The sequence below is a fragment of the Molossus molossus genome, unplaced genomic scaffold (genome assembly GCF_014108415.1).
Source record: "Molossus molossus isolate mMolMol1 unplaced genomic scaffold, mMolMol1.p scaffold_m16_p_13, whole genome shotgun sequence".
Taxonomy (NCBI): domain Eukaryota; kingdom Metazoa; phylum Chordata; class Mammalia; order Chiroptera; family Molossidae; genus Molossus; species Molossus molossus.
The window spans coordinates 82,979,474-83,006,031 of record NW_023425348.1 but is presented as its reverse complement, the minus strand read 5'-3'; the positions used below and the strand labels follow the sequence as shown (position 1 = coordinate 83,006,031).

General features: G+C 53.4%; 1 protein-coding gene across 2 annotated transcripts; it reads left to right on the top strand.

The window, feature by feature from the left end:
* The first annotated feature begins 8,242 nt into the window (after nucleotides 1–8,242).
* Nucleotides 8,243–25,213, top strand: SPI1 (Spi-1 proto-oncogene). 2 transcript variants are annotated; one of them, XM_036258834.1, is made up of 5 exons: nucleotides 8,243–8,587; nucleotides 11,117–11,213; nucleotides 22,187–22,374; nucleotides 23,181–23,343; nucleotides 23,690–25,213. In XM_036258834.1, exons 1-5 carry the CDS (start codon nucleotides 8,285–8,287, stop codon nucleotides 24,007–24,009), a joined length of 1,071 nt encoding a protein of 356 aa, XP_036114727.1. In that variant the 5' UTR covers nucleotides 8,243–8,284; the 3' UTR covers nucleotides 24,010–25,213. The 2 variants fall into 2 exon arrangements, with proteins under 2 accessions (XP_036114727.1, XP_036114726.1); XM_036258833.1 differs by having other exon boundaries at nucleotides 11,114–11,213.
* The last annotated feature ends 1,345 nt before the right edge of the window (nucleotides 25,214–26,558 follow it).

The following is a 26,558-nucleotide window of genomic DNA, read 5'->3' as shown; positions in this document are numbered from 1 at the left end:
ACCTGGCGCAGTGTGAGTGCGGGCTGCACCCTGGGCCACGTGGAGACAGTCCCGTCTCATAGCCTTGTTGTGAAGATCCAGTGTGCTGGGCCCAGGAGGGAGCTCAGAAAGGATTCCCTTCCTCTTCTTTTCCAAGGGCCCCTCTTACCCCTTCACAAGGTCTCTTCTTGACCCCAGCCCTTTTTAAGTCTGGCTTTCCCCTGCCAAGACTGGCTGCTCAGACTGGGTGAGAGAAGTGCAGTAGGGGAGCGGAGGGAGGGGCTGCCGTCTCAGGTTTCTCCTCCGCCAGCACCCCCACCCCTGCAGTTCTCAGTTTTTCCAAGGAGACTGGAGAGGCCTGGGGGTGGGGGCTCTGAGAGCTGCAGCAATCCTGAGCCTCGGGGACAGTCCGGTCTTCCTCCCTCCTGGGGGGCGCTGGGCAAGCACCTCACACGGGACCATCACAGCGCTGTCTCACCTAATTCTCACAGTCCTGTGGGAAGCATCCTATTATCACTCCCATTTCACACCTGAGGACCTAGGCCCTGAGAAGTGACTTGCCCTCAGCAAACAGAGGGCGGGGACAGGATTCACATCAAGGTTCAGTAAGCATTTGTGGAGGCCAATGAGAGAAACATGCACTAACTGAACCCCTACTGTATACCAGGTAAAGGCTGGCCATCTTTTTCAGTCCTCTGAACAGTGCTGGGAGGTAGGTCTTACTGAGCTCTCTGTAGACATGAGTCCTCTGAGCTTTGGGAGGGGAAGGAACCTGCTCAGAGGCCGCACTTCCAGTCTGGGATCAGGGGTACCCAGAGAGGAGAGGATGGTGTCAGGGGTTCCACGAATGAGGGGGCCTGAGGGGAAGCAGCTCCTGTCTTCAGTGAGCCAGCAGCTTGGGGGTGCTGCCCGTGGTGAGCAGAAGGAAGTCGCTGTGGGTGGCGGTGGGTTTGAGGTACCGGAGGCTGAGTGATGTGGCCAGGAGGTGAGCTCCTGTCTGTAAGGCCTGGTCAGCAGGAGACAGGGTGTGGTGAGATGGCCGTGATTCAGGGCCCGGCGGAGGCTGGCCTGCTCTGGGACCTGTGCCTTCTGTGGCTGAGACTGGGAACAGGGACAGGAGTTGGCACAGATGGGAGGAGACACTCAGGGGGGCTGGGGAGAGGGAGGTAAATGGGGAAGAAGGTGTCTGGAGGGCAGCCTGGAGGAGGAGAGCCCTTGAGAGACAGAGGCCTCAGGGTGTTGAAGGGGTGGCCTGTGAGCAAAGGTCGTGGAAGATTGAGAAAGAGGTTCTGGGAATGGTGAGAAGTATCTTCTGGCTGGGGGTGGGGGTGGGGGAGGGTGGCAAGGCTGGCCAGAAGACTCTGGGTGTTGGGGGCTCCAGCACAGGCCTCAGAGGGTTGCACCTTGGCCTGTGGACAAGTGAGAGCCAGGGAAGATTTTCCAGTAGGGAAATAGCCATGGGAGAGGCGAGACAGGGACAGCGTGGCAGTGCAGGCCCCAGGGCCTTCAGAGTGTGCCCTTCACTCTGCTCACCAGCTGTGTTCTCGGGCACATCCCTCACCACCCTGAGCCTCATCTGCTGACTGGCGCTGATAATAAAATGCTGCCTCGTGGGGTCGGTGAGGGTGGAATGAGACACTGCAGGTAGACAGTGGGGACTCTACAGAAGCTGGCCCCTTCCCCCTCACCTTTGTCCCGGCCACAGCACGTCGTGAACACTCGGGGACGTGAGCCAGGCTCTCAGGCAGACCTGGGTTTAAGCTTCCCCTGAGCCACACTGTGCAAGTCGTGGGCCACTTCTGAGCCTCGGTTTCCTCCTGGTACCATGGGGATGACAGTGCATCACCCTGCTCTGGAGTCAACCCCCAGCTCCACACAGCATCCCCGGGGCCCGAGCTGGCGCTGCTCCTCACCTCTCCCGCACCTCTCACGCCCCTCGCTGTCCTGGTTCATGGCCCTGCCTGGCGTTGGCACTGGCTGCTCCCCCTGCCTGGAGGCCCCCACCCCCATTCCTGCTTGGCTTGCTCTGGCACTGGCTCCGGGGTTTGTCACCTCTCAGCTCAGCGAGGCCTGCCTGCCCTGTTCAGCACAGTGCGCGCCCCACCCGCCCTGCCGGGATCCCCTCACCACTTTCTAATGTGCAGTGAACAGTCGTGTCTGCTGTGCTCACCGCCCTGTCCCCTGCTCCAGATCAGCCCCAGGGCCAGGATCTTTGCCTTTTTGGGTCACCTGGCCCTGGGGGGCCTGGGTAACCATTTGTTGGATGTCCTAATGCACCAAGAGGCAGCAGGTGCTCTGACCAGCGCTCAGGGAGCTCTGAGGGGCCCAGGTGACCTAGGCTGGGGCCCCAGGAGCCTCTCCCAGTGTCTCAACCATGAGAGGAAGTTGCAAGACGGCCATTTCTGTACATGGGTTCAGCTCTGTTTGTCAACTTTCCCAGCTCGCGGTCTGAAGCCTGTCGCTCCCCATGGGGACCAGTTGCTAGGAAAGGAGGAGGGGGCTTTGTCCCCTCATAGCAGAGCTCTTTTGGATTGAGGTCGAAGGGTCTGCAAATTCAGGGGCTGTGTCCCCTCTGTGGACTCAGCTTTGAGGACACAGCACCCACGCTTCCTGTTGCCTGCCTACCTTGTGATTGCAATAGCACCCAGCCCACCCCCATCAGCACCCAGCCCAGTGGGGGCGAAGCACTGTGCAGCTGGCTCCCCATCACCCAGGCCTGCCCACTTGTCTGGAGGGGTGGCGAAAAAGCACCGTCATGTGCTGTTGGTAGGAGGATAAGTGGGTACAACTTTTGTCAAGGACAGTGTGACAATATCTCTATCATCTATCTATCTATTATCTATCTACCATCATCTGTCTCAAAATTTAAAAGGCAGTACTAATACAATATTATGTGTCAATTATATCTCAATAAAAAAAATACATCTCACCCCGGCCGGTGTGGCTCAGTTCGTTGGAGCATCGTCTCATACACCAAAAGGTTGTGGGTTCGATTCCCGGTCAGTGCGCCTACGGGAGGCAACCGATCGATGTTTCTCCCTCACATCACTGTCTCTCTCTCTCCCATCCTCTAAAATCAATTAAGAAAATACATCTCCTTTGACATGAAAAGAGGTGAGTCAAAAATCCTTGTGCACTTATATTACAAAATCTCAATAAATGATCTCCATTCCAATAAGTTAAGGTAGATATGTCATTTTCAATATTACTTATAATTTAAGGGCTTTCTATTTCTATTTAAGTAATTGCTGATACCACGGATGACTGTCTACAGGGAGGTGCACACGGGATTTTGCCTCGGCCTGTATTTGGTTGTAGTGATTTTCTTTTCAGTACCGATTTCTTGACCACCAAGATTAGCCCTGAAAAGTTAAATACAGAAAAAGGAGAATTTAAATAATTTTAGTTTCCCTTAAAACATTTACTTCCACAGAAGTTGATCTTTCTCCTATATTGTTTTCATTGAAGACAGAAAAACATATTTTGTTCTTCACTGTTGAAGGTGCTCCTCTATAGACAAACAAATGTAAAAGCATGAAAACCACCACCCGAATCAGCACTATGGTCTATCAGCCCAGGAAACAACATTCAGTCCTAGTCTTCTTCCCCGATGACTATTCCAGTGGACACTACTCTCTAACTTTTCTGCTAAAAAAAAAAAAAAAAAAAAAAAAGCCTTGCCCTTTGACCCAGCATTTCAACTTTTGGAAATTTATCTTATGTGTAATTTACACTTGCCTATGTGTTTTATCCATTGTAGTAGTATTTGTAATGGCAAGACTGGGAACAACCTGAATATCCATCCATTGAGACTGGTTAAGTAAATGTTTACCGATTGGAATATTATACAGCTATGTGCAACCGCCTGGTGGAAAAAGGAGCAGAACCCCCCCAAATATGTATAATATGATTCTCTTTATATGAAAATTAAAACCTGTTAAAATAAAAACTAAACTATGTGTTAAGGATATTTACATAAGTGGTAAAACTATAAAGAAAAACAAGGGTCCAGCTGGTGTGGCTCAGTGGTTGAGCATCAACCCGTGCACCAAGGGGTCGCCGGTTCAATTCCTGGTCAGGACACATGCCCAGGTTGTGGGCCAAATTCCTAGTGGGGGGCATGCAGGAGGCGGCCAGTCAATGTTCTCTCTCATCGATGTTTCTATCTCTCTCTCCCTCTCCCTTCCTCTCTCTAAAACCAATAAAGGAAAAAAGAAAAAGAAAAACAAGGAAATACTGAAAACATTAGGATGGTGTTACTTCTAGAGAGAGGGCGGGGTCATTTCGAGGATGCTTCTAGAAGGCTGGAAATGTTCTATTTCTTGCCCTGGATGGTGGTTACATACGTGTTAGCTTTATGATTATTCTTTAAGCTGTATGTAAATATTTTGTGCACTCTTTAATATAAATGAGGTCTCTCACGATTTAAAAGCTAGTCCATCCAAACAGCGGAATACTCTACATTCATTTAAAAGAACAGCACAGCTCGAGATGCAGGGGCCTGGAATGGCTTTAGAGGGAAAAGAGCACAGTACAATGTGTTTTTATGCTGCCTTTTAGATAAAAGGAACAAGAGAACACATCGGCCTCTGTGCTTATGTGTGCTTACACCACCTCTAGCAAAACACTCGGGAATCAGGTAGGGGCGGGGGCCTGTGGGAGGGGACTGGGCAGCTGTTTCCCTTTCTGCACCTTTTGAGTTTTGTGTCATGTGCATATATTATCTATTCAAAAAACAACACAATTACAGACATTTATTTTGGCCTCTCATTCTCCAGAACCCCAAGATGTTTGGGTTCAAAAGAATTGCTTGCCGGTAAGAATGAGAGTCACCACCCAGGCCTGAGGCACCTGGAAACCCTCAGCAAGGTGGGGACCCTCTCTGGGCCCCATTTCCTCCACTGCAGGAGAAGGAGGCCAGGGTTCCACTGCTGTCCCATCGTCTCTCTCCACAGTCCTTTGTCCCCCTTTTCTGCCATCCACACCCTGTTCTCTCTTTGCTGCCTCACTTCCCTCCCTGGACACTTTCTCCTTTTTGTTTCTCTTTCCCTTTACTTGTTTCTGATCCTTGCTGCCTTTTCTCCTCTCTGCCCTTGCTCTCCCCGTGCTTGGCTTTGAATCTTCCCCCTTCCTCCCCCACCCTTTAGGACCCAGCTTCTCCTTGAGTTCCGGAAGGCGGGTTTCATGCCCCAGCTCTCCACACAAGTTGGGTGACCCTGGGCAAGTCACTGACCACTTGGGCCTCAGCGTAAGAGGTGATTATCTTGGTTATGTGAGATCACCAAGGATAGAAGCAGCCAGCACAGTGCTGGGCACTCAGAAAATAATTTCCCTCCTTTCAAGGAGCTGGTAGCTCTGGGGTTGTGATGATCCGACCCTTCCTGCTCTGTTTGAAATTGCTTAGAATCTGAGTCCTACTATTCCGAAGGCTTTGAATGACAGCAGGTCCCTGGGTATGTGAGGTGTTGGGAAGAGGCCTCTGGTGCCCTTTGCAGGGAGGGAGAGTGGGGGAAAGGATGGGGAGGGCTTGCTGGTGTGTGAACAGACAGGGATGCTCGCGTTGCACAGAAAGTGAGAGCCATTCTGCCCATTTCCAGAGATTTGGGCTGTGGATCTTTTGGGGAGCTTCCTTATTCAGAGTTCCTGGGTTTGGCCAGACCTGGGACAATGGAATCTCTTTCTTCTCCTTCGGTCTCCTGAGGCTTAGACCCACAGCATGGGAGCACCACACTCCCTGCCAACAACCAGCAGAGGCTCCTGGATGCAACCCAGCCTCCTTGGCTTGACACTCCAGGACAGGTTCTTGTCCCGTCTTGCTTCTAGCTACAAGCACGGAGGCTCACTGTTCCCTTGTTCTTTTCCACCACTTTGCCTTTGCTCAGCCAGACAATGCCCTTTCCCTTGCATACTTCCCTACCCGTGGTCCTGACCAAACTAATTGTTCCTCAATGTACCTAGCACCTCTCTCTTGTGCCCCCACCTCCCCAAAGAACTATACTATGTGTTTACATTTCTGTTATCTCTGTAGGCCTACGAGCTCCTGGAGGCCCAGGGCAGGCCTCATTCATGTTTGTGCCCAGCACATGGAATACCCTCAATAAAAAGTTTGTAATTAAATGAATGAGTTAGTAGATAAATAAACATGAAACAAAACAAACCAAGACAATAATGAATGAATGAAGACATCAAGCAGGACCTGGTTGATGGTCCATCATGGAGTAGGCCCACCTTTACACACATCCAGTTAACGGGGACTCTGCCTTCTCAACAGGGAAGTTGAGAGCAGGGATGGAACTGAGGCCAAGTCAGCCTGCTTCTCCCCTCCTTTTGGGCAGGGGCCTGGGTCAGGTTCCTAGGGTGTCTTGGGGACTTGTGACCTGGACCTTTTGGAAAGTCCCAAATGTGGATGCAAGAAATCAATGAAACCTGGCCGGTGTGGCTCAGTGGTTGAGCGTTGACCCATGCACCAAGAAGTTACCGGTTCGATTCCCGGTCAGGGCACCTGCCTGGGTTGTGAGCTCGATCCCCAGTAGGGGGTGTGCAGGAGGCAGCTGATCAATGGTTCTTTCTCACTTCGATGTTTCTCTCTCTCTCTCCCTCTCTCTTCTCTCTTTCTAAAAATCAATAAAAATATATTTTAAAAAATCTGTGAAGATGGAAGTGATCCAATGGCGAACCCAGACCTGGGGATCCCTGATCTTTATTGCCAGTGAAGAAACACTGGGGACCTGGGGTTCCACTGACAGGAAGGAGGTAGGCTAGTCTTACTGGGAAGGGGCTATACAGCAAAGGGTTGCACTACACAGGGGAGGAAGTTAAATGCTCAAGAAGTTCTTCCCCAGCAGAGTGGACTCACCAGAGATCGATGGATCAAAGCATGTCTAGCCCGACTGGTGTGGCTCAGTGGTTGAGCATCGACCCATGCACCAAGAGGTTGCCGGTTTGATTCCTGGTCAGGGCACATGCCCAGGTTGTGGACCAAATCCCGGGGGGGTGGGGGCATGCAGGAGGCTGCCAATCGATGTTCTCTCTCATTGATGTTTTTATCTCTCTCTCTAAAATCAATAAAGAAAAAGAATTAGAAAACAAAAAAAACATGTCCTCATTCATTCCTCTGCCCTCCAGACTAGATCCAGGAACTCTCTAAAGGCAGGGATCTTGTCCAATACTTTTCTATTTTCCAAGCACTCAGCATAGAGCCTGGAACTCAATATTGGTAGGATGCACAGATTAAAGAATGAGTGAGTGGATGGATGGATGAACTGATGAACACATGGGTGGATGGATGGATGGGTAGATAGGTAAGTGAATGGATGATTAGATAGATGAATGAATGGGTGGGGAGATGAATGGATTGATAGCTGGATATACAGTAGATAAACAAAGGAAATATAGACTGATGGATTAATAACATGAATGGGCTGATTTATGAACATATAGATGGCTAGATGGACAAGTAGATAAATAGATGGGTGAATGGATGAATGGACTAACAGATGAATGAATGAATGAATGAATGAATGAATGAATGAACAGTTGGATAAACTAATAGGTAAATGAATGCATGGCTCTGACTCGATGGATAAATGGGTGGATGGACAAATAGATAAACAAATGGATGGAAAAACAGATGAATGAATGGACAGACAAGACAGGTTAGTAAACTAGAAAGATTAGATTGATATTCAGGCATTGGAAAGGGGTGAGGAAGCAGAAATCTGGGCTGGGGTTAGAGCCTGCAGGGATTTGGAAGAAGAGGTGACATTCAGGACACCGGGAGGGGTGGTGGAAGAACTCAGGACCCTCCTTGGGTGGAAGGAAAGCCTGTGGGACTGCGGTGGGGAAGGCGAAAAGCACACTGTGCCAAGGACCCTGGAACCCAGCCCCAGGCTGGGTGGAACCTAGGGCTTGGGGACCCCAGGCCTAGCAAGAGCCAGGTCTGGCATCTGCAGGATCAGAGGCCTTAGCCAGCCAGGTTGACCCTAGAAAGTGGAGGTCCCAAGAAACCACCCCTCTCATCTCTGACCCCAGGGAAGTGACTGTTGGCCACATGGGGGTCTCAAGAGGAGTAAGCATTGTGGAGTGGGGGTTAGAGCCTCAGGGCAGCCCCGAGCAGCAAAGGCTTCCCTGCGGTAGAGCTAGCCTTCCTCCCTCCTACTCTCCCTCCCCACCCCAGCCCCCAAGGCCACCCCTCACAGTCCCAGCTTCCTCTGGGCAGGGGGCCTGGCCCCCACAGCCTCCCAGGCCAGCCCCTGGAGCACCACCTGCCCCAGCGGCCAGAGACTTCCTGTAGCGCAAGAGATTTATGCAAACGGGCTGGGGCGGTGATGTCACCCCAAGGGGACTATCTTCCAGTGGCAGGCCCTTCGATAAAATCAGGAACTTGCGCTGGCCCTGCGATGTCAAGGGAGGGGGCTCACGAAGGGCTCCTGTGGCTCGGGGGGCAGGCCTGAGCCCTGCGCCCGCGGAGTCAGTCCAGCCCCTGACGGGGCTTCCCATCCCAAGGGGCTCCGCACTGGCCCCCACCGAGACAGAAGACCTGACTGGCTTGCAGCTCGGCTGGATGTTACAGGCGTGCAAAATGGAAGGGTTTCCCCTCGTCCCCCCTGTGAGTACTGAGACTCCCCCACCAGCCCAACCTGTGGCCCTCAGACGTCCGCTGCCTGCCCGCCAGCCCGCCAGCCCACCGCCAGCCCACCGGCTGCCCTCCTGGCTGGCTATCAGTGGGAAGTTGGTGTTTCCTCCCTGGAGCTCGGGGCCTGAGACCCAGCGAGGGGGCCATTGGGTCCTCGGAGCATGCCCTGGCGGGCTGAGGGCCGGGCCCATGGTGGGGCTGTGATCGGTGGGGCCTGAACAGTTATTTATAGATGGGGCTTGGGTGGTAGGTTTGAGCTGCGGGGCAGGGTACTGGGCCGAGAATGGGGAGGGCAGCGACAGAGAGGCCGTAGAGGAGGAGATGGGGAGACTAGCCTAAGGGGAAGCTGGTCCCTAGGACAGTAAAGCCTTGAGAGCAGGAGGCAGCGGGCCAGCCGTCTAGGCCCTTGGCCTGGGCGCTCCTGGAGACAGGCTGCTGCAAGTCTGGGTCCCCAGAGCCCAGCATGGAGCCTGGCACAGAGGACATGGCTGTTGACCCAAGGGTCTGGGCTTAGGGCCCACAGGTCCCCAAGAGGCTAGGGCAGGGGCAGGGGCAGGGGCAGGGGCAGGCACCAGAGGTGGGGCAGAGACTAGGGCTGCAGTTAGGGTTGGGGCTAGGGCTGGGGATTAGGGAAAAGAGGGCGGGGGCTGGGGTTGGAGACTTCCTGGGCCGAGACTGAGGCTGGGGTAGGACCTGGAGTTATGGCAGGGCTAGGCTGGGACAGGGGCTGAGACTGGAGGTGGAGAAGCAGGACCAGGGACCGGAGGACAGGGCTCAGGCTGGGGCAGACCCGACTGCTCCTGCTCTGGGGCAACTGCAGCCGTAGGCAGGTGCCGGACTTGGGCCCCTCTGGAAGGATCTCTTTCCTTGTTCTCACTCCCTCCGCATGCCCGCAGGAGGCTGGGGAGCTCTGGTGGAGCTGGGAAGGGCTTGGCAAGGCCTGCCCACCTGACTCAGCTCTCCAGGCCCAGAGGCAGCTCCCTGCCCCTGCCTACCCCAGCCACCCACCCCTGAGCCCCAGGGAGGCACCACAGCCCCGACACTCCACTGCCAGGCGGCCCTGCCTGCAAACCCAGTGCTGGGCTCGCTGTCTGCTCGCTCGGCCACAGCCCACAGCCCGAACCAGCTAGCCCACCCTCCACCCTCCACCTGGCCCTGGCCCACCCTTCCCCCACCGAGGACCAAGAAGCAGGGTGCAGGCAGGGGGTGATGGAGGTGGTCCCTGGAAAAGCCAACTCTGTCTCAAGAAAGCCATAGACACCCTGCTCTGACCCTTGACCTCCAATCCCTACACTCCAGATGGAGAGGGGCCGGAGGCACATCTTGGGCTCCCAAACCAAGCTCTTCAGCCCCTCTCCCAGCCCAGGGGCTACTTGGAGGGGAGGTGGGCTCCCAAGGCAGCCCTGGCCCCCAACCCAAGCCCTGAGGGCCAGAGTAACTGTTGTGCAATCCTTGGGCACACACTTTGGGGTGGGGAGTGGCCTGGTGACTGCTGGGAAGACTATGTGTATGCATGTCCCTGTGCCTGTGCCTGTGCCAGTGAGTGACAGGGAGGAGGGGGAGGAAGGGGGAGGGGCAAAGGAGGGGGGGAAGGGGGAGGGGGAGGGGAAGGGAGGAGGGAAAGGGGAGGAAGGAGAGGTGAGGGGAGGAGGAAAGGGAGGATCCCAGTGAGGGTGTCAGGAGGAGGATGGATGAGGGGCCTGTGAGGTTCAAGGCTCTGGCCCCCCATGGCCCCCAAAGCCTCCCGGAGTGAGAGCTGTGAAATCCATGAGTGAGCAGCCACTGTCACCATGTCACCTGAGCATGCCTAGGGCCAGGCACAGGCTGTGAGAGAGAATGGGGCATCGGGTGGGGGCTGGAGACCACGGCAGGAGGACACGTGTGTGTGCTGCGAGGACGAGTGTGCAAGTGGAATGTGAGTGACTGTGGAAGGATATAGGCACGAAGGTGAGTTCAGTGTGCGTGAAGGCAAGTGTGTGGCTATGTGTATGAATCCGGGTGACCGTGTGGGCCTACAGGGTGAGTGTGGCCACACGTGTGCGTGACCTTCAAAGTGCGTGTGAGGTGAGTGTGAGGGGCCCTGTGGACGAGTTGCTATGTGGGAGAGTGGGGTGTGTCATGGGGAGTACGTGTACATTGTGCAGCTATGGGTGCATCCGTGTGAGTGTGAGGGCGAGTGTGTGACCGGGGCGGCCACAAGGTGTGAACGTGAGTGTGCAGCGCCTGCCTGTGAAGAGGATGGGGGGCAGTGCTCTCCCCTCAGCCCTGGTCCTCTTTGACCTCTGACCTCCAGGGCCCCTGTCACCTGTTTCTGCTGGAGCCAAGGCCCTGCTCTCCGGGTCCCCACTCCCACTCTGTGGCCTCTCCGGGTCCCAAGCAGACAGAGGCCTGATGCTGCCGCTTGTTCTGGGAGGGCAGTGTGGTCCCAACATACGAGGGGCTGCAACCTGGCTGGGGTGTCCCCGCCACAGTCCAGGTCCTGACGCCCTGCTCTCTCAGCAGCCATCGGAAGACCTGGTTCCCTATGACACAGACCTGTACCAACGCCAAACGCATGAATATTACCCCTATCTCAGCAGTGATGGAGAAAGCCACAGTGGTGAGTACGCCCTCCCCGCCCCACTTCCCCAGCCTGCCCTGGGCACCCGAGTGACTCCTGGAGCCTGGAGAGAGAAAAGAAGACGTGGTTTCCAGGGCTTCTCTGGAATTCTGAGACTTGGATCAAGCTAGTCCCTAAACCCCCACCCTCCCCCACCCCCACACCCCAGTCTCCATTTACTGAGCATCTTTGGTGCGCCAAGGCGAGAAAGGGGGTAGCCTCTTCCACCTTTATCTTCTTGTCCAATTGCAGTCTTTTCACAAATGAGGAAACTAGCTTAGGGAGCTAAGTGATGTGGGCACCGCTGGTCAGGGGATCCGGTCTGTCTGCTCCAGGTCCAATGCTTTCCGCTCTCCCCTCGCCCCAATCTCTCCTTCCTCCTCTGTTCTTGTCACCTTTGCCCTGAACTCCTGTCGGTACAGGCCGGCTCCCTGCTGTGTGTAGCCAGTGCTTCTCAACCTCCGTTGGCCCTTGGACCAGATGATTCTGTGTTGTGAGCCTGTCCTGTCCATTGTGGGGTGTCAGTGGTTCCTTCTCCCACTGGATGCCACTGTGGAATGGTCCCTGGGGGGCACAATGACCCCCAATTTGACAATTGTTGTTGGACCACAGGTGGCTCTGAGGGTCCCCTTATTTAGCGGAGGCTGAAGCCCCCCATTCGCTGGGCTGGGGAGGAGAATGGAGCCCGGGCTAGGCAATCCTTCTGTGTAGGCGTGTGTGTCCACCCAAAGGCCGAGCCTCGGTCCTAGGACAAATTCAGAGGCGGATGGAGAAGCATTAGATGTCGGGGACCTGAGCAGTGGGCTGCGAGTGGATCTTGGCATATTGATGGGGACACCCCTGAAATAAAGGTGAGGTAGCCTAGTTAATGGGTTCTCACTGGGGTTCTGAGACCTGGGCAGGCCAGACACTAGGGTGTCTGCAGCCCCAGAGGGACAGGCACACGGGGTGTGCCAGCTGAACAGGGTTTCACACTCGAAGGCCACACCTGGGGGCCAGTCACACCTGTAGCTCCGTTCTCAGGCACAGCTATGGCATCTCAACCTGGCAGCCACACCCAGGGGTGCCTCGTGCAGCGAGTCCTCACCTTGGGCTCTCATAGCTGATGCCAAACCGCATGAACAGCCTCACCTGGAGCTCACACCTGGCAACTATGATAAAGACCACGCCTGGAAGCCATGTCTTGGGAGGAGGTGGTGGATGTACCTCCAGGTCATGGCAGGGGGCGCACAGGCTTCTTTCAGAAAACCAGGGCTCCAAAGGCTTTAAAATATCCTCTTTTTCTTCATTTAAACTTACTTATAATTCTACAAGAAATGCATCTTCTCTCTGGAAAAGCCAGACAATTTAGAGAGAAAGTCTCCCTCATCAGCTCGATCCCCTGCGCCCCCAGCCAGCTTAGGTCTCCATGAGTCAGAGAGACAAGCACACACAGCTCGCTGTCAGGACCTGAGAAGGTCCCTCTGGGCTTGAGGATTGGCGCCCCCTGGTGGCTCCAGGCAGCAGGACGAGACGTGTCCAGACAAGCTCAGGGCGGTCTGGGACTGCTTCTAGCATAAGGGATCCTTTCGCCTGGAGCCCGACCCCGGCTCAGTTTCACTGGGTTTGGGTGCATTTCCTTTGGGTCTGATGAAGCCTCAGTTTTCCCTCCTGTAATATGTAATATGGAGGCGCTGTTCATATAGTTAGAAATGAGCTAGGCCTGGGGCTGGCTGATGGAGGGAGTACTCTAGAGAGAGCCCTTTCTTTCCTGGCCCAGTACTCAGACAGATCTCCTATATCTGGGTGGGGCTCTAGAAATGACTCCTGATTGGATGCCTGAGCACCCCGTTTGGGTCATGAAGGCCCAGTGTCTTCTTCAGAGACTCCTCCAGGGTCCTCATGTGCCCCAGCCCCTATTCCTCTAGGCATCTGAGCTGGCCCTTCTGACACCTGTTGGAAGTATTGTCTGAAGGTTCAAGAGACACCCCCACATCCTTCCCCCAGTTCCTGCATGTTCTTGGTCTATGTTCCAGGCAGTGAGGTTTAGTGAAAAGGCACCGGGACGGGACTTGGTCTACCGGTTCCATCACTGTGATGGGACCTTGGAAAAAGTGACTTAATCTCTCTGAGCCTGTTCCTCACCTATAAAACCGAGGACATGAAAATACCGTGTAGAGTTGTGACGATTAAATGAGATGATGCAGGTAATGTATGAGCTGGTGCACTGAGTACCAGGCCCAGTAAACGTTCAGGACACGGGATGGTAACTTCGCTGCACGCCCCAGGCAGCTGGAGAGCGAGAGAGGCTCAGAGGGCTCTGGGGCAGGTCAGCCAGCCAGCCAGCCAGCCACACATCCACCCAACACCTATTGTCCAACCCAGGCACTGTCCTGGGCACTGGAGGCACCAAGGTGAGCAACACAGACGAGGCCACTCCTCCCTGGAGCTATTTTCCAGTGAGGGAGAGAGACAGTAAACCAGCGAGGAGCAGGCTTGTAATCCTAAGTTCTTTGAAAAGCAGAGCAGTGCACTGCGGCGTGTGTGTGGGGGGCTACTTTGGTGGGGGTGGTCGGGAAGCCTCTGAGGAGGTGGCAGTTGAGTGGGCGTCTGAGTGAAGAGAAGGCGCGTGCATGCCAAGGCAGGCGTGGGCAGGGCGTCCTAGGCAGAGGGACAGAGTGGCGGAGAACATGGGGTGGGGGGGGGAGACAAAATGAAGCCAGGGGGCCTGCAGGGGGCAGACCACACAGGGCCTGGAGGCCATGATGGGAGTCTGTTGTTTGAACACAAACAATAGAAGCCATTGGAGGTTTTGAGCAGGAAAACGACATGATCAGAATAACCTTCTCTGTGTGTTTGGTGAAAATTTAAATAAATGAAAAATGTTTAATTATTAAAATAACAAATACTCATTGCAGAAATCTAAAAGACATAACAGCATGTCAAGTAAAATATTTCCTTCTTCCCAACCTCACTCCACACTGAGAGCACCTCAGCCTGTCCTCACATTTTATTCTACACATTTGATGCTGTGTTGTTTGTAAGTATTTGCGTACACACATACACAGTCTATGCATTCAAAAATGGAATTGTGCTATCATGCTGCTTGTTATTTGCTGTTTTTTACTTAAACTTACAGGCATTTCTTCATGACATACATAGCACATGAGAGATAGATTTAAAATATTTTTCCAGTATATTACAGTGCCATGTAAATGTATGCATGAACTAGAGACTTAGAACAATATTCCTTTATTCATTTCCAGACAATTATTGAGCACCTGCTATGTGTTAGGTGGAGATGCATCTGGCTTGATTTTTAAATTTGGAACAGTATCTCTCACTTGTGCCATGAAAGATGAGAAGTCAGCTTTCTAGTCATTCACAGACAGACACTTCTCCACACACTAAGATAATTATATAGTAACTTTTTTCTTTTTTTCTAGTTTTATTAATTAATTGATATATAACACTGTATACATTTAAGGTATACAGCATAATGACCACCCCCCCACACGCACACACACAGTGAAATGATTACCACATGTTAACATCCATCACTTCATATAGTTATAAAAAAAAAAAATGCCTTCCTTGTGATGAGAACTTTTAGATCTACTCTCTTAGCAACTTTTGAACATGCCGTACAGCAGTGCTAACTATAGTCGTCATGCTGTACATTACACCCCCAGGACTTACTGATCTTATAACTGGAAATGTGTGTCTTTGACCATCTTCAGCCAATTCCCGCACCACCTCACCCACCCCCACCTCTGGGAACCCCAAATCTGGTGTGTTTCTATGAGTGTTTTTTTTAAGATTCCACGTATAAGTGAGATCATGCAGTATTTGTCTTGCTCTGTACAGTAACTTTTGTTAAGTCAGTATCTGAATTTTCCATTATTATGACCATGTGACTGTTACAGCTGAGCCGCATGGTGTATCTTATTTGTGCGTTCTCGTACCCGCATTTCTGGGGGGTAGTGTAGCAAGGAGAGAAGAGCCCTCATTCTGGAACCAGGGTGCTGGGGGCACACCCCTCCTTTCCATTACTACCTGGGGTGGCCATGGGCAGGGTACGTCACCTCTCTGTACCTCAACTTTCTTATACTTCACAGGACTGTGTGAAGATGGAGTTACTGTATGAAAAATGCTTAGAACTGTGAATGTGATACTATAAGGATTTGTTATTCTTATCAGTAGTTTCCTAAGAAAGGGTGGGGGATAAGGTTTTGTGGTTGTTTGTTTTACCTCCTGTCTTTAATCTTAGCTCTCACTTGATTAGTAGCAGCTTGGCTGTGTGTAGAAATCTGGATTAAAAACCAGTTTTCCCCTTAGAAATTAAAAGCATTTCTCTACTATCTTCTGGTTACCAGTGGTTTTCTTAGGAAGTCTGATGCCTTTCCACGTCCTCTTTTATATATATATATATATATATATATATATATATATATATATATATATATATATATAATTTTTTAGAGAGAGAGGAAGGGAGAGAGAGAGACAAACATGATGTGAGAGAGAAACATCGGTCACCTGCCTCCTGCACGCCCCTAATAGGGATCAAGCTGCAACTCAGGCATGTGCCCTGACTGGGAATCGAACCGGACCTCTTAGTCCATGGGACAATGCTCAACCCACTGAGCCACACCAGCCAGGCGATGTCCTCTTTTTTTAATGTAATCTATTGTTTGTTTGGACTCTGGAAGTTTATAGTATCTTCTCTCGATATCTAGTAGCTCCACTGAATAAGCTTTTTTAATTAATTAATTAATTAATCAATTATTTAATTAATTTATTTATTTGCAAGGAAACATTTATGCCCTGGCTGGTTCGTCTCAGCGGTTAGAGCATCAGCCCGCGGACCAGAAAGAAAGAGAAAACATTTATTGAATCAATACTTTCTTGTTATTATCTACAAGCCAGCACTGAACTCGGTCCCTGAATAAGCTATTTAGAGGATTGTCTTGGCTGCTGTGTGGGGGCAGGGAGACGGCACAGGCAGGAAGCCACTGGGACGGTCCAGGCAAGAGATGACGGTGGGCCCTGGCCAGTTTGGCTCAGCGGTTAGAGCGTCGGCCTGCGGTCCTGAGAGACCCGGGTTCGGTTCCCGCTAAGGGCACGTACCTCGGCTGCAGTTTGTCCCCGGTTGTGCGGGTGGCAGCCACTCGATGTGTTCCTTTCACATCGATGTTTCTCTCTCTCTCTCTCTCTGTTCCTCTCTCTCCCTCCCACTCTACCTGAACAAAAAATGGAAAAATGTCCTCGGGTGAGGATAAAAAAAAAAAAAAAAGAGATGACGGTGGCTTGGACAAGGGTGGGGGCATAGGGACAGGAAGGAGCGGAAATTCAGGATAGAGTTTTGAAGGCAGGGCTCATAAAACTTGCTATTTGTTATGATCATTTTAAAATTGTGGTGAAATAGCCCTGGCCGGTTTGGCTCAGCGGTTGGAGCGTCGGCCTGCAGTCCTGAGAGACCCAGGTTTGGTTCCCACCAAGGGCACCTACCTCGGTTGCAGTTTGTCCCCGGCCCTGGTTGGTCGTGCGGGTGGCAGCTACTCGATGTGTCCCTTTCACATCGATGTTTCTCTCTCTCTCTGTTCCTCTCTCTCCCTCCCACTCTACCTGAACAAAGAATGGAAAAATGTCCTCAAGTGAGGATAAAAAGAAAAAAAAAATTTGTGGTGAAATACACATACTAGAACATTTACCATCTTAGCCATTTTTAAGTGCCCAGTGCGGTGAAAGTACATTTATTTACTCACACTGCTGTGTGATCATTGACATCACCTATCTCCAGAGCTCTTTCATCCTGTAAGACTGAAACTCTGTCCTCACTAAACACAAACCTCCCTCTTCCCTCACCTCAGCCCTTGGCACCCCCCATTCTACTTTCTGTTTCTCTACATTAGGTTCCACATATGAGTGAAATCATACAGTACCTGTCCGTTTGGGTCTGGCTTATTTCATTCAGGTAATGTCCTCAAGGTTCATCCATGTTGCAGCCTGTGCCAGAACTTCTTTCCTTTTTAGGGCTGAGTGATATTCCGTGGTGTGTTTCTACAACATTTTGTGTACTCATTCCTGCTAATGCACACCTGGGTTGCTTTCAGCTGTTATGAATCGTGCTGCTGTAAATATGGGATACGGATATCTCTTCTAGTTCGTGCTTCCCAGCTCTTTGGCTATGCACTCAGAAGTGGAATTTCTGGATTTATGGTCATTTTAACTTTTTGAGAAACCACCATCCTGTTTTCCATAGTGGCTGCACCATTCTATATTCTCACCAGCAGTGCATGAGTGTTCCAGTTTCTCCATATCCTCACCAACTTGTCACTTTCTGTTTTTGGATAATAGCTATTTTACTGGGCTTGATAGGGCTTGCTGTTTATAACGGGATTGGTAAAGGAGATCCAAAGTCTGACTCCTTCTCTCCATACATACATCTTTCCATACACTCTTTTATTCTTTCATACCACTAACCATCAACCAATTATTTACACATCAATCCTATCATCTACTCATTCACCTTTCCTCCACCTACCAAACCCTCCATCTATCTCCCACTGACTTATCCATCCAATAAATATATATGGACACCTTTTATTTATTACTATTTTTTTTTTTTGGTGGTATGTGCTCTTAGCGGGAACCGAACCCGGGACCCTCTGGTTCGCAGGCTGAGGCTCAACCGCTGAGCCAAACTGGCCAGGGCATGAGCGCCTTTTATTTTTTATTTATTTATTTATTTATTTATTTATTTATTTATTTATCCTCACCCGAGGACATTTTTCCATTTTTTGTACAGATAGAGTGGGAGGGAGAGAGAGGAAGAGACACAGAGAGAGAAACATTGATGTGAAAGGGACACATCGAGTGGCTGCCACTGCACGACCAACCAGGGTCTGCACGACCAACCAGGGTCTGCACGACCAACCAGGGTCGGGGACAAACTGCAACGGAAGTACGTGCCCTTAGCGGGAACCGAACCCGGGTCTCTCTGGACCGCAGGCCGACGCTCTAACCGCTGAGCCAAACCGGCCAGGGCCATGAGCACCTTTTATATTCCAGGCATATTGCTAGGGGCTGAGGAATAAATACAACTCAAGTCCTGCCAGATGTGTCTTTGCAACAAGAGAAATAACTAAAGCCCTAATAACTGAGATCCCATGTAGAGAGTAACAGGGACCACGAGACCTGCAGCTCTCCACTCTGGGCCCCAGTTTCCACGTCTGAACAATCTGCAGGAGGCTGGCCTGGAGGGGCCCTCGTCCAATGGTCTGTGATTTCCTCGGAAGGTTTCTTCTTCTCAGCTCTTACTTTCTTAATTCCTCATCCTCCTTCTCTGTCTGGTTCTTACTTCTGCTCCCCTGGGGGAGCCCTGGCTTCAGGCTGGGGTTTCTGCTTGGAGGAGATAAGGTCAACTAAATGACACTTGAGGCTTGAATTTGTGTGTGGGAGGTTGTCTTAAATTTCATTTTAGCCCTGGCCAGTTTGGCTCAGCGGTTAGAGCATCGGCCTGCGGTCTGGAGAGAGCGGGTTCGGTTCCCGCTAAGGGCACGTACCTTGGTTGCAGTGTGTCCCCGGCCCTGGTTGGGTCGTGCGGGTGGCAGCCACTTGATGTGTACCTTTCATGTCGATGTTTCTCTCTCTCTTTCTCTTCCTCTCTCTTCCTTCCATTCTATCTGAACAAAAAATGGAAAAATGTCTTCAGGTGAGGATAAAAAAAGAATTCATTTTATTTTTGTCCTGGTAACATACAGGTATTAGTGGCACCAAAAAGCTGAGTAAGAATAGGGATGTCTGGATAGGACTTTGGTCTCAGATTGGGAGTTGGTTTAGAGGGAGGAAATGAGAGATTCAGATGAATGGGTTACTGCTGGCTGGATGGATGTTTGGATGGGTGGATGTTGGGTTGGATGGGTGGATCATGGACAGGTAATGGTTGGATGACGGATGACTGAGGAGGGGCGGATGATGGTAGATAGGCAGAAGGGTAAGAGCAGTCAGTAAAGTCTGTCACCACGGGTCTTACTTAAAGCTTCAGCAACAGCTTGCTCCTCCGGGGTGGTATGGTGGAGTGGTAAGGGTTCAGTCCCTGGAGTCATGCACAGGGAGGTTTGGATCCTGACTGTACCAATGACTGCCTGTGGACATGGGACTTAATCTCTTCGAGTCAGAGTTTCCTCATGTACAAACGAGGATAATACTATAGTGACCATCTCGTGAGCCCCAAACCTGCAGGCTTTTCCAGCTCCTCAAGGGGCTCTGATGCAGGTCTACTGTGACCCGCTTTGGGAAATGCTGGCCTCGGGCTGAGACCACCGGAGTGAGCCCATGGGTCTCCGAGGGAGCTAGAACAGAGGTGGGAACAGGAAGGAAAGAGCAGTCAGGGCCCTCACCCACACCTGGAGAGTTGCATGTGCTCAGGGTCCCCCCAGCCTCTAAGTGGAATGGGTGTGAAGGTGGGGGATTGGTAGGCCGGATCAATGGGGCATTCTACAGAGATGTGGGCACGTCAGCGTGGGCAGGGGAAAGCAGAAATGGGAAGGGCCAGGAGTGGGGGGTAGATTTACAGCTAAAGAGGAACCCGGAAGTGCTCGCTAAATCCCAGAGCCCCCGTAGGGCCTGTCTCCAAAGGACAGAGCAGCCCCCCCGCAGCAAGTGAGGAGTTTCTGGATCTCTCCAACTCATGGCAAAACGAACACACAAGTTAAGTGCTGCTTTGTTTTCCCTTCAGGTTTGGTAATTGTGTGGAGGAGAGTCAGAGGAGGTTCTTAAGAGAATAGGATTCATTCGGGAAATATTTGTTGTGCCTACTGGGTGCAGACACTGGGACCACGGAGCTGGATCAAAGCAGTCAGGGCCACCGCGGTTCAACGCCGGGGCCCCAGCTCCAGCCTCTGGGAGAGGGGGACACGGGCCTCTACACTGTGTCTCTGGGCCGTTGACTGAGGTGACGGGAGCAGGGGGAGGAAGAGGAAATAAATATATATTAAAGCTTCTGCCCTTTGCTCAAGTGCTAATCCAGGCTCTTTAGAATAAGCTAGTAATAAGAGTAATAATAATAATAGATGTTTATTGAGTCTTACTTTGTGCCGGGTTCTAGTCAAAGCACTTTGCAGGTTCATTGGATCCTCACAACAGGCTTAGGAGATGGGTGTAATTATTAGCCCCGTCTTACGGGTGAGGGGACGGAAGCCCGGAGGAGCACAGTGACCTGCCCATGCCACACAGCGGTAAAGGGCAGTCAGAACTTGAACCCAGCTCTGCCTGACTCCCACAGGGTGTATTTCTCTCCTCTATGCCATGCAGCCCACAGAGGTGGGAGTCTGGTCTGGACTGCGGAGTCAAATGATTTCACATGTGGACGGGGCATTGGTCACTACCCAGTGGTGTCCGACTTTTCGAGTGGGGGATGAGAGGCACAGGGCCACAGGGCAAAGCTACCACAGAGCCCCAAACACATGTCATTTCTGAGGGATGTATGAGTGGGAAAAAGAACGAGGCAGACAGACACACACACACACACATGCGCACACGAGGCTGGCGGTGGTCCTCCTGCAAGGCCTCGTGTTTGTCCCAGAGACGCTGCCCAGCCTAGCATCCCACGCACTCTGTCTTTGGGTCACATGAGAGAATCCCTCTTGTCACTTTATCATCACGTCTTCTTCTGGACCTCAAATTGTATCCAGGAAGTCCTCAGACATGTGGCAGTTTTTGTTCCTGGAAAAGGTGCCCAGAGGAACCATGTTGAAGACCTGCCAGAGACCCAAGACAGGGCTCCCAGCGCATGGGACTGTTTCCCAAACTCGAATCCACCCCACCGCAGACTCTGAAAGCACCCATGGGGGAGTTTCCAGGAAAGCCTCAGGTCCTAGCAACTTGACTGACACAAATACAGCCGCCCAAGGACACGCTTTGAAGGGGCAGCACCATGCGCCTGGACTAGCTCTGGTGTGTGAGGAATGTCAGCCCTGTGACTTTGCAGTCACACACCTTGGCTGTGTGACAAGGCCATGTACATGTGGCTGTGGACAGCCAGACAGCTCAGGAACAACTGGGAGGTCTTAACTCCCAGCCTACTCTGGGGTTAGGAGTTTTACAAATGTGAACTCTTTGGTAATCTCCTGAGAACTATTATCCCCATTTTACAGGTGAGTCAGCTGAGGCCAGAGAGGCCCATGCATATGCCTGAGGTCACACAGGAATTAAATGTCAGAATCAAGATTCAGACTCTGGCTCAAAAGCCTGCGTCCTCGCAGCCTCATGGGAGGCAGAGTAGAAACGCTGTTGAGAACGCAGACTTGGCATCAGCCTGGGTCCCGGCTCTGCCGCCGCTGAGGCCTTTGACCACGGGCAACTGTGTGCGTAGCCTCTACCAGCCTCGGGGTCCTCACCTATAAAATGGGGATTGTAAATAATGAGCTGGATGGTTAGATGGTTGATGTCCACTTGTGGCCCAGCCTGGCCCGTGGTAATTGCCCCATAAGGCCTGGCATTCTTTTCTTTTTTAAAAAATTTATTGATTAATTAAAAAAAAAAAAAAAGGTTTTTAAAAATTTATTTATTTTTTAGAGAGAGAGGAAGGAAGAGCGAGAGAGAGAAATATCTATGTGAGAGAGAAACATCGATCAGTTGCCTCCCACATGCAGCCCGACCAGGGACTGAACCCACAACCTGGGCATGTGCCCAGGAATGGAACTGGTGACCTTTTGGTATATGGGTCAACACTCAACCAACTGAGGCACACCACCCAGAGAGACAGGAAGGGAAAGAGAGAGAGGGACATCAATTTGCTGTCCCACTTATTGATGCATTCATTGGTTCCCTCTCGTATGTGCCCTGGCCAGCGATCAAACCCGCAATCTTGGCGTAACCAACCGAGCTACCCTGACAGGCCGGCCTGCCATTGTTATTTTTTAAATTGTTGTCACCTGTCCCTGCCGGGCCCACCCCGGCTCACCCCTGCTGCCTGGCTGTGCCCGCAGACCACTACTGGGACTTCCACCCGCACCACGTCCACAGTGAGTTCGAGAGCTTCGCCGAGAACCACTTCACGGAGCTGCAGAGCGTGCAGCCCCCGCAGCTGCAGCAGCTGTACCGCCACATGGAGCTGGAGCAGATGCACGTGCTGGACACGCCCATGGCGCCCACCCACGCCGGCCTCAGCCACCAGGTGCGTGTGCCCGCGGGAGCCCGAGGCCTGTGGTGAGGCCCGGGCTTCACAGGAAGCTGACACAGGCTCTTACCCAACCCGGCTTCCTGCCCTGCAGTGCCAGTGCCAACGGTGGCCAAGCCCCAACGGCTCCTCCTGACCCTCTGACTGACCTCGTGACCCCACGCCCTTATCTCCTGTCGCCCCAGGATGGACAGGGCCCAGATAATCCCCCCACACACTGACCCACCCGACCCTAACGGCCTTGTTATGGGCCCTCCTGACCCTCGCTGGCTGCAACCCTCCGTCACTGGCCCTGATGCATCTGGCATCCAAGTCACTGAGCACTGACCTGCACTGACCTCACTGGCTCCTCCCTCTCCCCACCGACCCCTTTATGACCCTCCTCAGCCCCACCAGCCCTAATCCCCGTCAGTGACTCCCACTGACCTCTGCCACCCTCCCTGCCCTGCCCGTCACTCACTCGTCACCCATTCGCTCAGGTACTGCACCCGGCGGCCCGTCACCCCTTCTCACCCAGGCCACCGCTGGTCCACACAGTCCTTCGTGCGCAAGAGCCCGCTGAGCCCCTCCCCGGCCGCTCGGCCCTGAGCCAGGGGCCCAGCCTCGTGGGGTTTCAGCAGCCCCTTGTCCTCATGGCCTGCACCCTGTGTGGTGACCCTGTCTGTAACCCGATTGACCTCCAATGACCTCAGCCTTCTTCCACACCCTTCCGGCCCTGCTGACCTCCCTCCTCTCTCCCTCGGTCACCCCTGCCCTGCAGCCCCGCGCGTCAAACGTCCCTCACTGACCTCCGCTCTCTCCAGGTCTCCTACCTGCCCCGCGTGTGCCTCCCGTACCCCTCCCTGTCCCCGGCCCAGCCCAGCACGGATGAGGAGGAGGGCGAGCGGCAGAGCCCCCCACTGGAGGTGTCTGATGGGGAAGCCGATGGCCTGGAGCCGGGGCCAGGCCTCCTGCACGGGGAGACAGGTAGGGGCCCAGCCTCAGCCCCGACTCTGGCCATATTTGTGCCCATGCCCACCCCAACCAAGGCTGACTGACGCAGTAGTCATACCACCGAGCTGAGTGTGCGTGTGTACTGTGAGTGTGTGAACATTTGCCGATGTGTATGTTCACGTGTGTTTTGTGGGAGCATCTGTGTAGATGGGTGTGTGAGTATGAGGGGAGTGTGTGTCCCAAGCATAGGTGGGGGAGCTGGTTCCCCTGTGGACCTCCCCCATTACCGTCCTTCTCCAAACAGAACTCCCAAGGGTTTCCATCTGGGGTGGTGGGCATGGGACCCCGTGCTGGGGCGCTGACCACCTCCCACCCACAGGCAGCAAGAAGAAGATCCGCCTGTATCAGTTCCTGCTCGACCTGCTCCGCAGTGGCGACATGAAGGACAGCATCTGGTGGGTGGACAAGGACAAGGGCACCTTCCAGTTCTCGTCCAAGCACAAGGAGGCGCTGGCACACCGCTGGGGCATCCAGAAGGGCAACCGAAAGAAGATGACCTACCAGAAGATGGCCCGTGCACTGCGCAACTATGGCAAGACGGGCGAGGTCAAGAAGGTCAAGAAGAAGCTCACCTACCAGTTCAGTGGGGAGGTGCTGGGCCGCGGTGGCTTGGCCGAGCGACGCCACCCACCCCACTGAGCCCCGCAAGTGAGCCGCCGGCCCGCCAGGCCTCCCTGCTGGCCATAGCATTAACCCCTCACCCGGCCCGGACACAGGGAGGAAAGCTCCCAGGGGCCAGGGCAGGACTGTGGTGGGCCAGGCCTCACCTCACCACCCCTCCCTCCTCCAGGCCCTCAGCCCACATCCCTGCCTCGCCTCTCACCTGGACTGCCGCCCAGCTCCGAAAGGCACCTGGTTTCTGGCCCCTGGAACGGGTCAGCCTTGTTTAGCACAGCCAGGTGCTTCCCTGGGAGTTCAAAGTTGTCTTTTAAGCATCTCTCCCTCCTCTTACTTCTGCCCCATTAGCTTCCCCAAGAAACTTCTTATGCAAGTTATTTTCCACAGCACAGAGAGTCTCTTTTGAAATGGTCTGTGCAGTCCTAGCTGGTTTTGCTCAGTGGTTAGAGTGTTGGCCTGCGGACTAGTGAATCTTGGGTTCGAGTCTGGTCAGGGGTGCGTACCTTGGGGCAATTCGACCCCAGCCCTGGTTGGGGTTGTGCAGGAGGTGACCAGTTGAGGTGTCCCTCTCGCGTCAATGTTTCTCTGTCCTTCCTTTCTACTCTACCTGAAACTAAATGGAAAAATACCCTTGGGTGAAGATAAAAAATAAATAAATAAAATTATGCACCTTGTTCACAAACCCGCCCCGTGTGATCTCTCCTCTTCCCATGTGTCTGTCGGGATTTCCCGAGGACCCTACCCACACTTTGGTGCTGGGACATGAGGACACGGTGACCTGCCAGGGGTCAGAGCTGGTGGAAGAAATGAGTCCTCAGTTGTTATTAGGGGAATGAATCATTACAAAGCCCTCCACACCTGCTAAATGGGTTTTTAAATAAGCCTCACTGAGGCTTAAACCCACATTCCTTAGGTTATGCCCCAGTGGTAGTGACGAGAGTAACGGCAACAGCACCGGGTTTTCTGGCCACTGATTACGTCAGCCTTGAGAAGTGGAGTCTGATGTCACCCCACTGTATAGGCTGGGAGACTGAGGGCATGGAGGTCAGCGAATTGGCTCAAGGTCACACAGCTGGCGAGGGGCAGCGCTCGACTCCACGTGGGCTGTCGGTGTGAGAGGAGGCCTCGCGTGTCTGGAATGGGGTGCAGTTCAGCGAGGTGGGGAGCAGGAACTGAGCCCCGGAGCTGCAGCGGGCCACAAAGTGTCCTCCCAGAGTGCGTGTGAGCAGACCTCTTGGGTGAAGGCCCTGTGTTTGTGTTCTCGGGCTCCCAGGCCACCGAGGGCAGACACAGAAAGGGTGAGCCCTGAAGACTCCCAGCTTCTCGTTCCTGGGTGGTCAGGAGCGAGAGGCGGCGACAGCCTGGGAGTGAGGAGACCTGTGAAGTAGAACCCAGATCTGGGGCCACTCGTGGGGGGCAGACACCCCGCCCGCCTCCTCACCCGGCTCAGGCTCAAGGAAGCGCAGTGTGACGCTCCCTGACGGGCTCCAGGCCCCGAGAGGGGGTCCATGGCGCGCAGCCCTCTTTTAAAGCAGGCTCAGGAGTGTGCGACGTGGTTGAAAAGTGGTAACATGGCAGGAAAGGATGGATTCCTGCTTACGGGGTGGTGAGTCTCAGCCGCAGCCGATGCCTGTGCCACAGGGGCTCCCTGCTCACCCCGGGCGACGCCCCCATGTGAGGGGGTCAGGGAGGGGCAGTCACAGGGTGAGAGGTCACAGAGGAACCGTGGGGGTGGGGGGCAGGAGGGGATTAGGAACATTCTACAGGAATTTTGTGTGGATCCTTGTGACTTTGGCAAGAGCCCGCTCTGCTTGCGTCTTCCACTTCGGGGTGTATTTAGAGACTTTCCCTCATGCCCTCATCTGCTGGCTCAGTTCCCCTGGGGCAACGTCAGCCCCCACCATTGCTCCCCCACCTGGCTCTGAGCGCACCCGGGGCGCCACAGCCGGCCCAGGGCCCTGTGAGCAGCCATACGCGGGGCCAAGAAGCAGCGCAGACACTCAGCACGGTCCTGTGCCTGCACTGCGCCAGCATTCTCATAGGTGAACCCACTTCATTTATGGAGCAGCCGTATGCGGTGGGTGCTGCCATCACCAGCCCCACTTTACAGATGAGGAAACTGAGGCCCTAGGAGGTTAAGGAAGTGGCCACCGCAGGACTAGGGCAGCCCCACGGCAGGGTCTGTGTGCATAACCACCACCCACGCGGCCCAGCAAGGATGCACATTTGCTCCATCCTCCTCAGGGCCGTGGGCCCAGCACACTCCCAGGGCACAATACCTCTGTCAGATGGACGTGCAGACAGGGCCTGAGGTACCCCTGAGGTTCACTGAGGACTGGGGGGGCAGAAGCCACCATATGGGGCTGGCAGGGGAAGGGATGGGGGCCAGGAGCAATGCAGCCCCACCTTCTCCTGGAGAGCCCTTGCTCTCTGGAATTTGTCTATATTTAGCAGGTAGCTGGGAAGGAGGCAGATAAGGAGGGCCTGGGGAGGGGGAGGGCCCCTTATATAGTGGGGGGACGGGTCCCTGCTCAGATCCTCTTTGGGTGGCCTGTGCCTGCTCAGTTCCA

Excerpts from the sequence above, each read along its gene's own strand:
- SPI1 (XM_036258833.1), top strand. The coding sequence starts at position 8,285 with ATGCAAACGGGCTGGGGCGGTGATGTCACCCCAAGGGGACTATCTTCC. Across the intron at positions 22,375-23,180 it reads ACGCCGGCCTCAGCCACCAG|GTCTCCTACCTGCCCCGCGT; the intron begins GTGCGTGTGCCC and ends CGCTCTCTCCAG. Across the intron at positions 23,344-23,689 it reads CCTCCTGCACGGGGAGACAG|GCAGCAAGAAGAAGATCCGC; the intron begins GTAGGGGCCCAG and ends TCCCACCCACAG.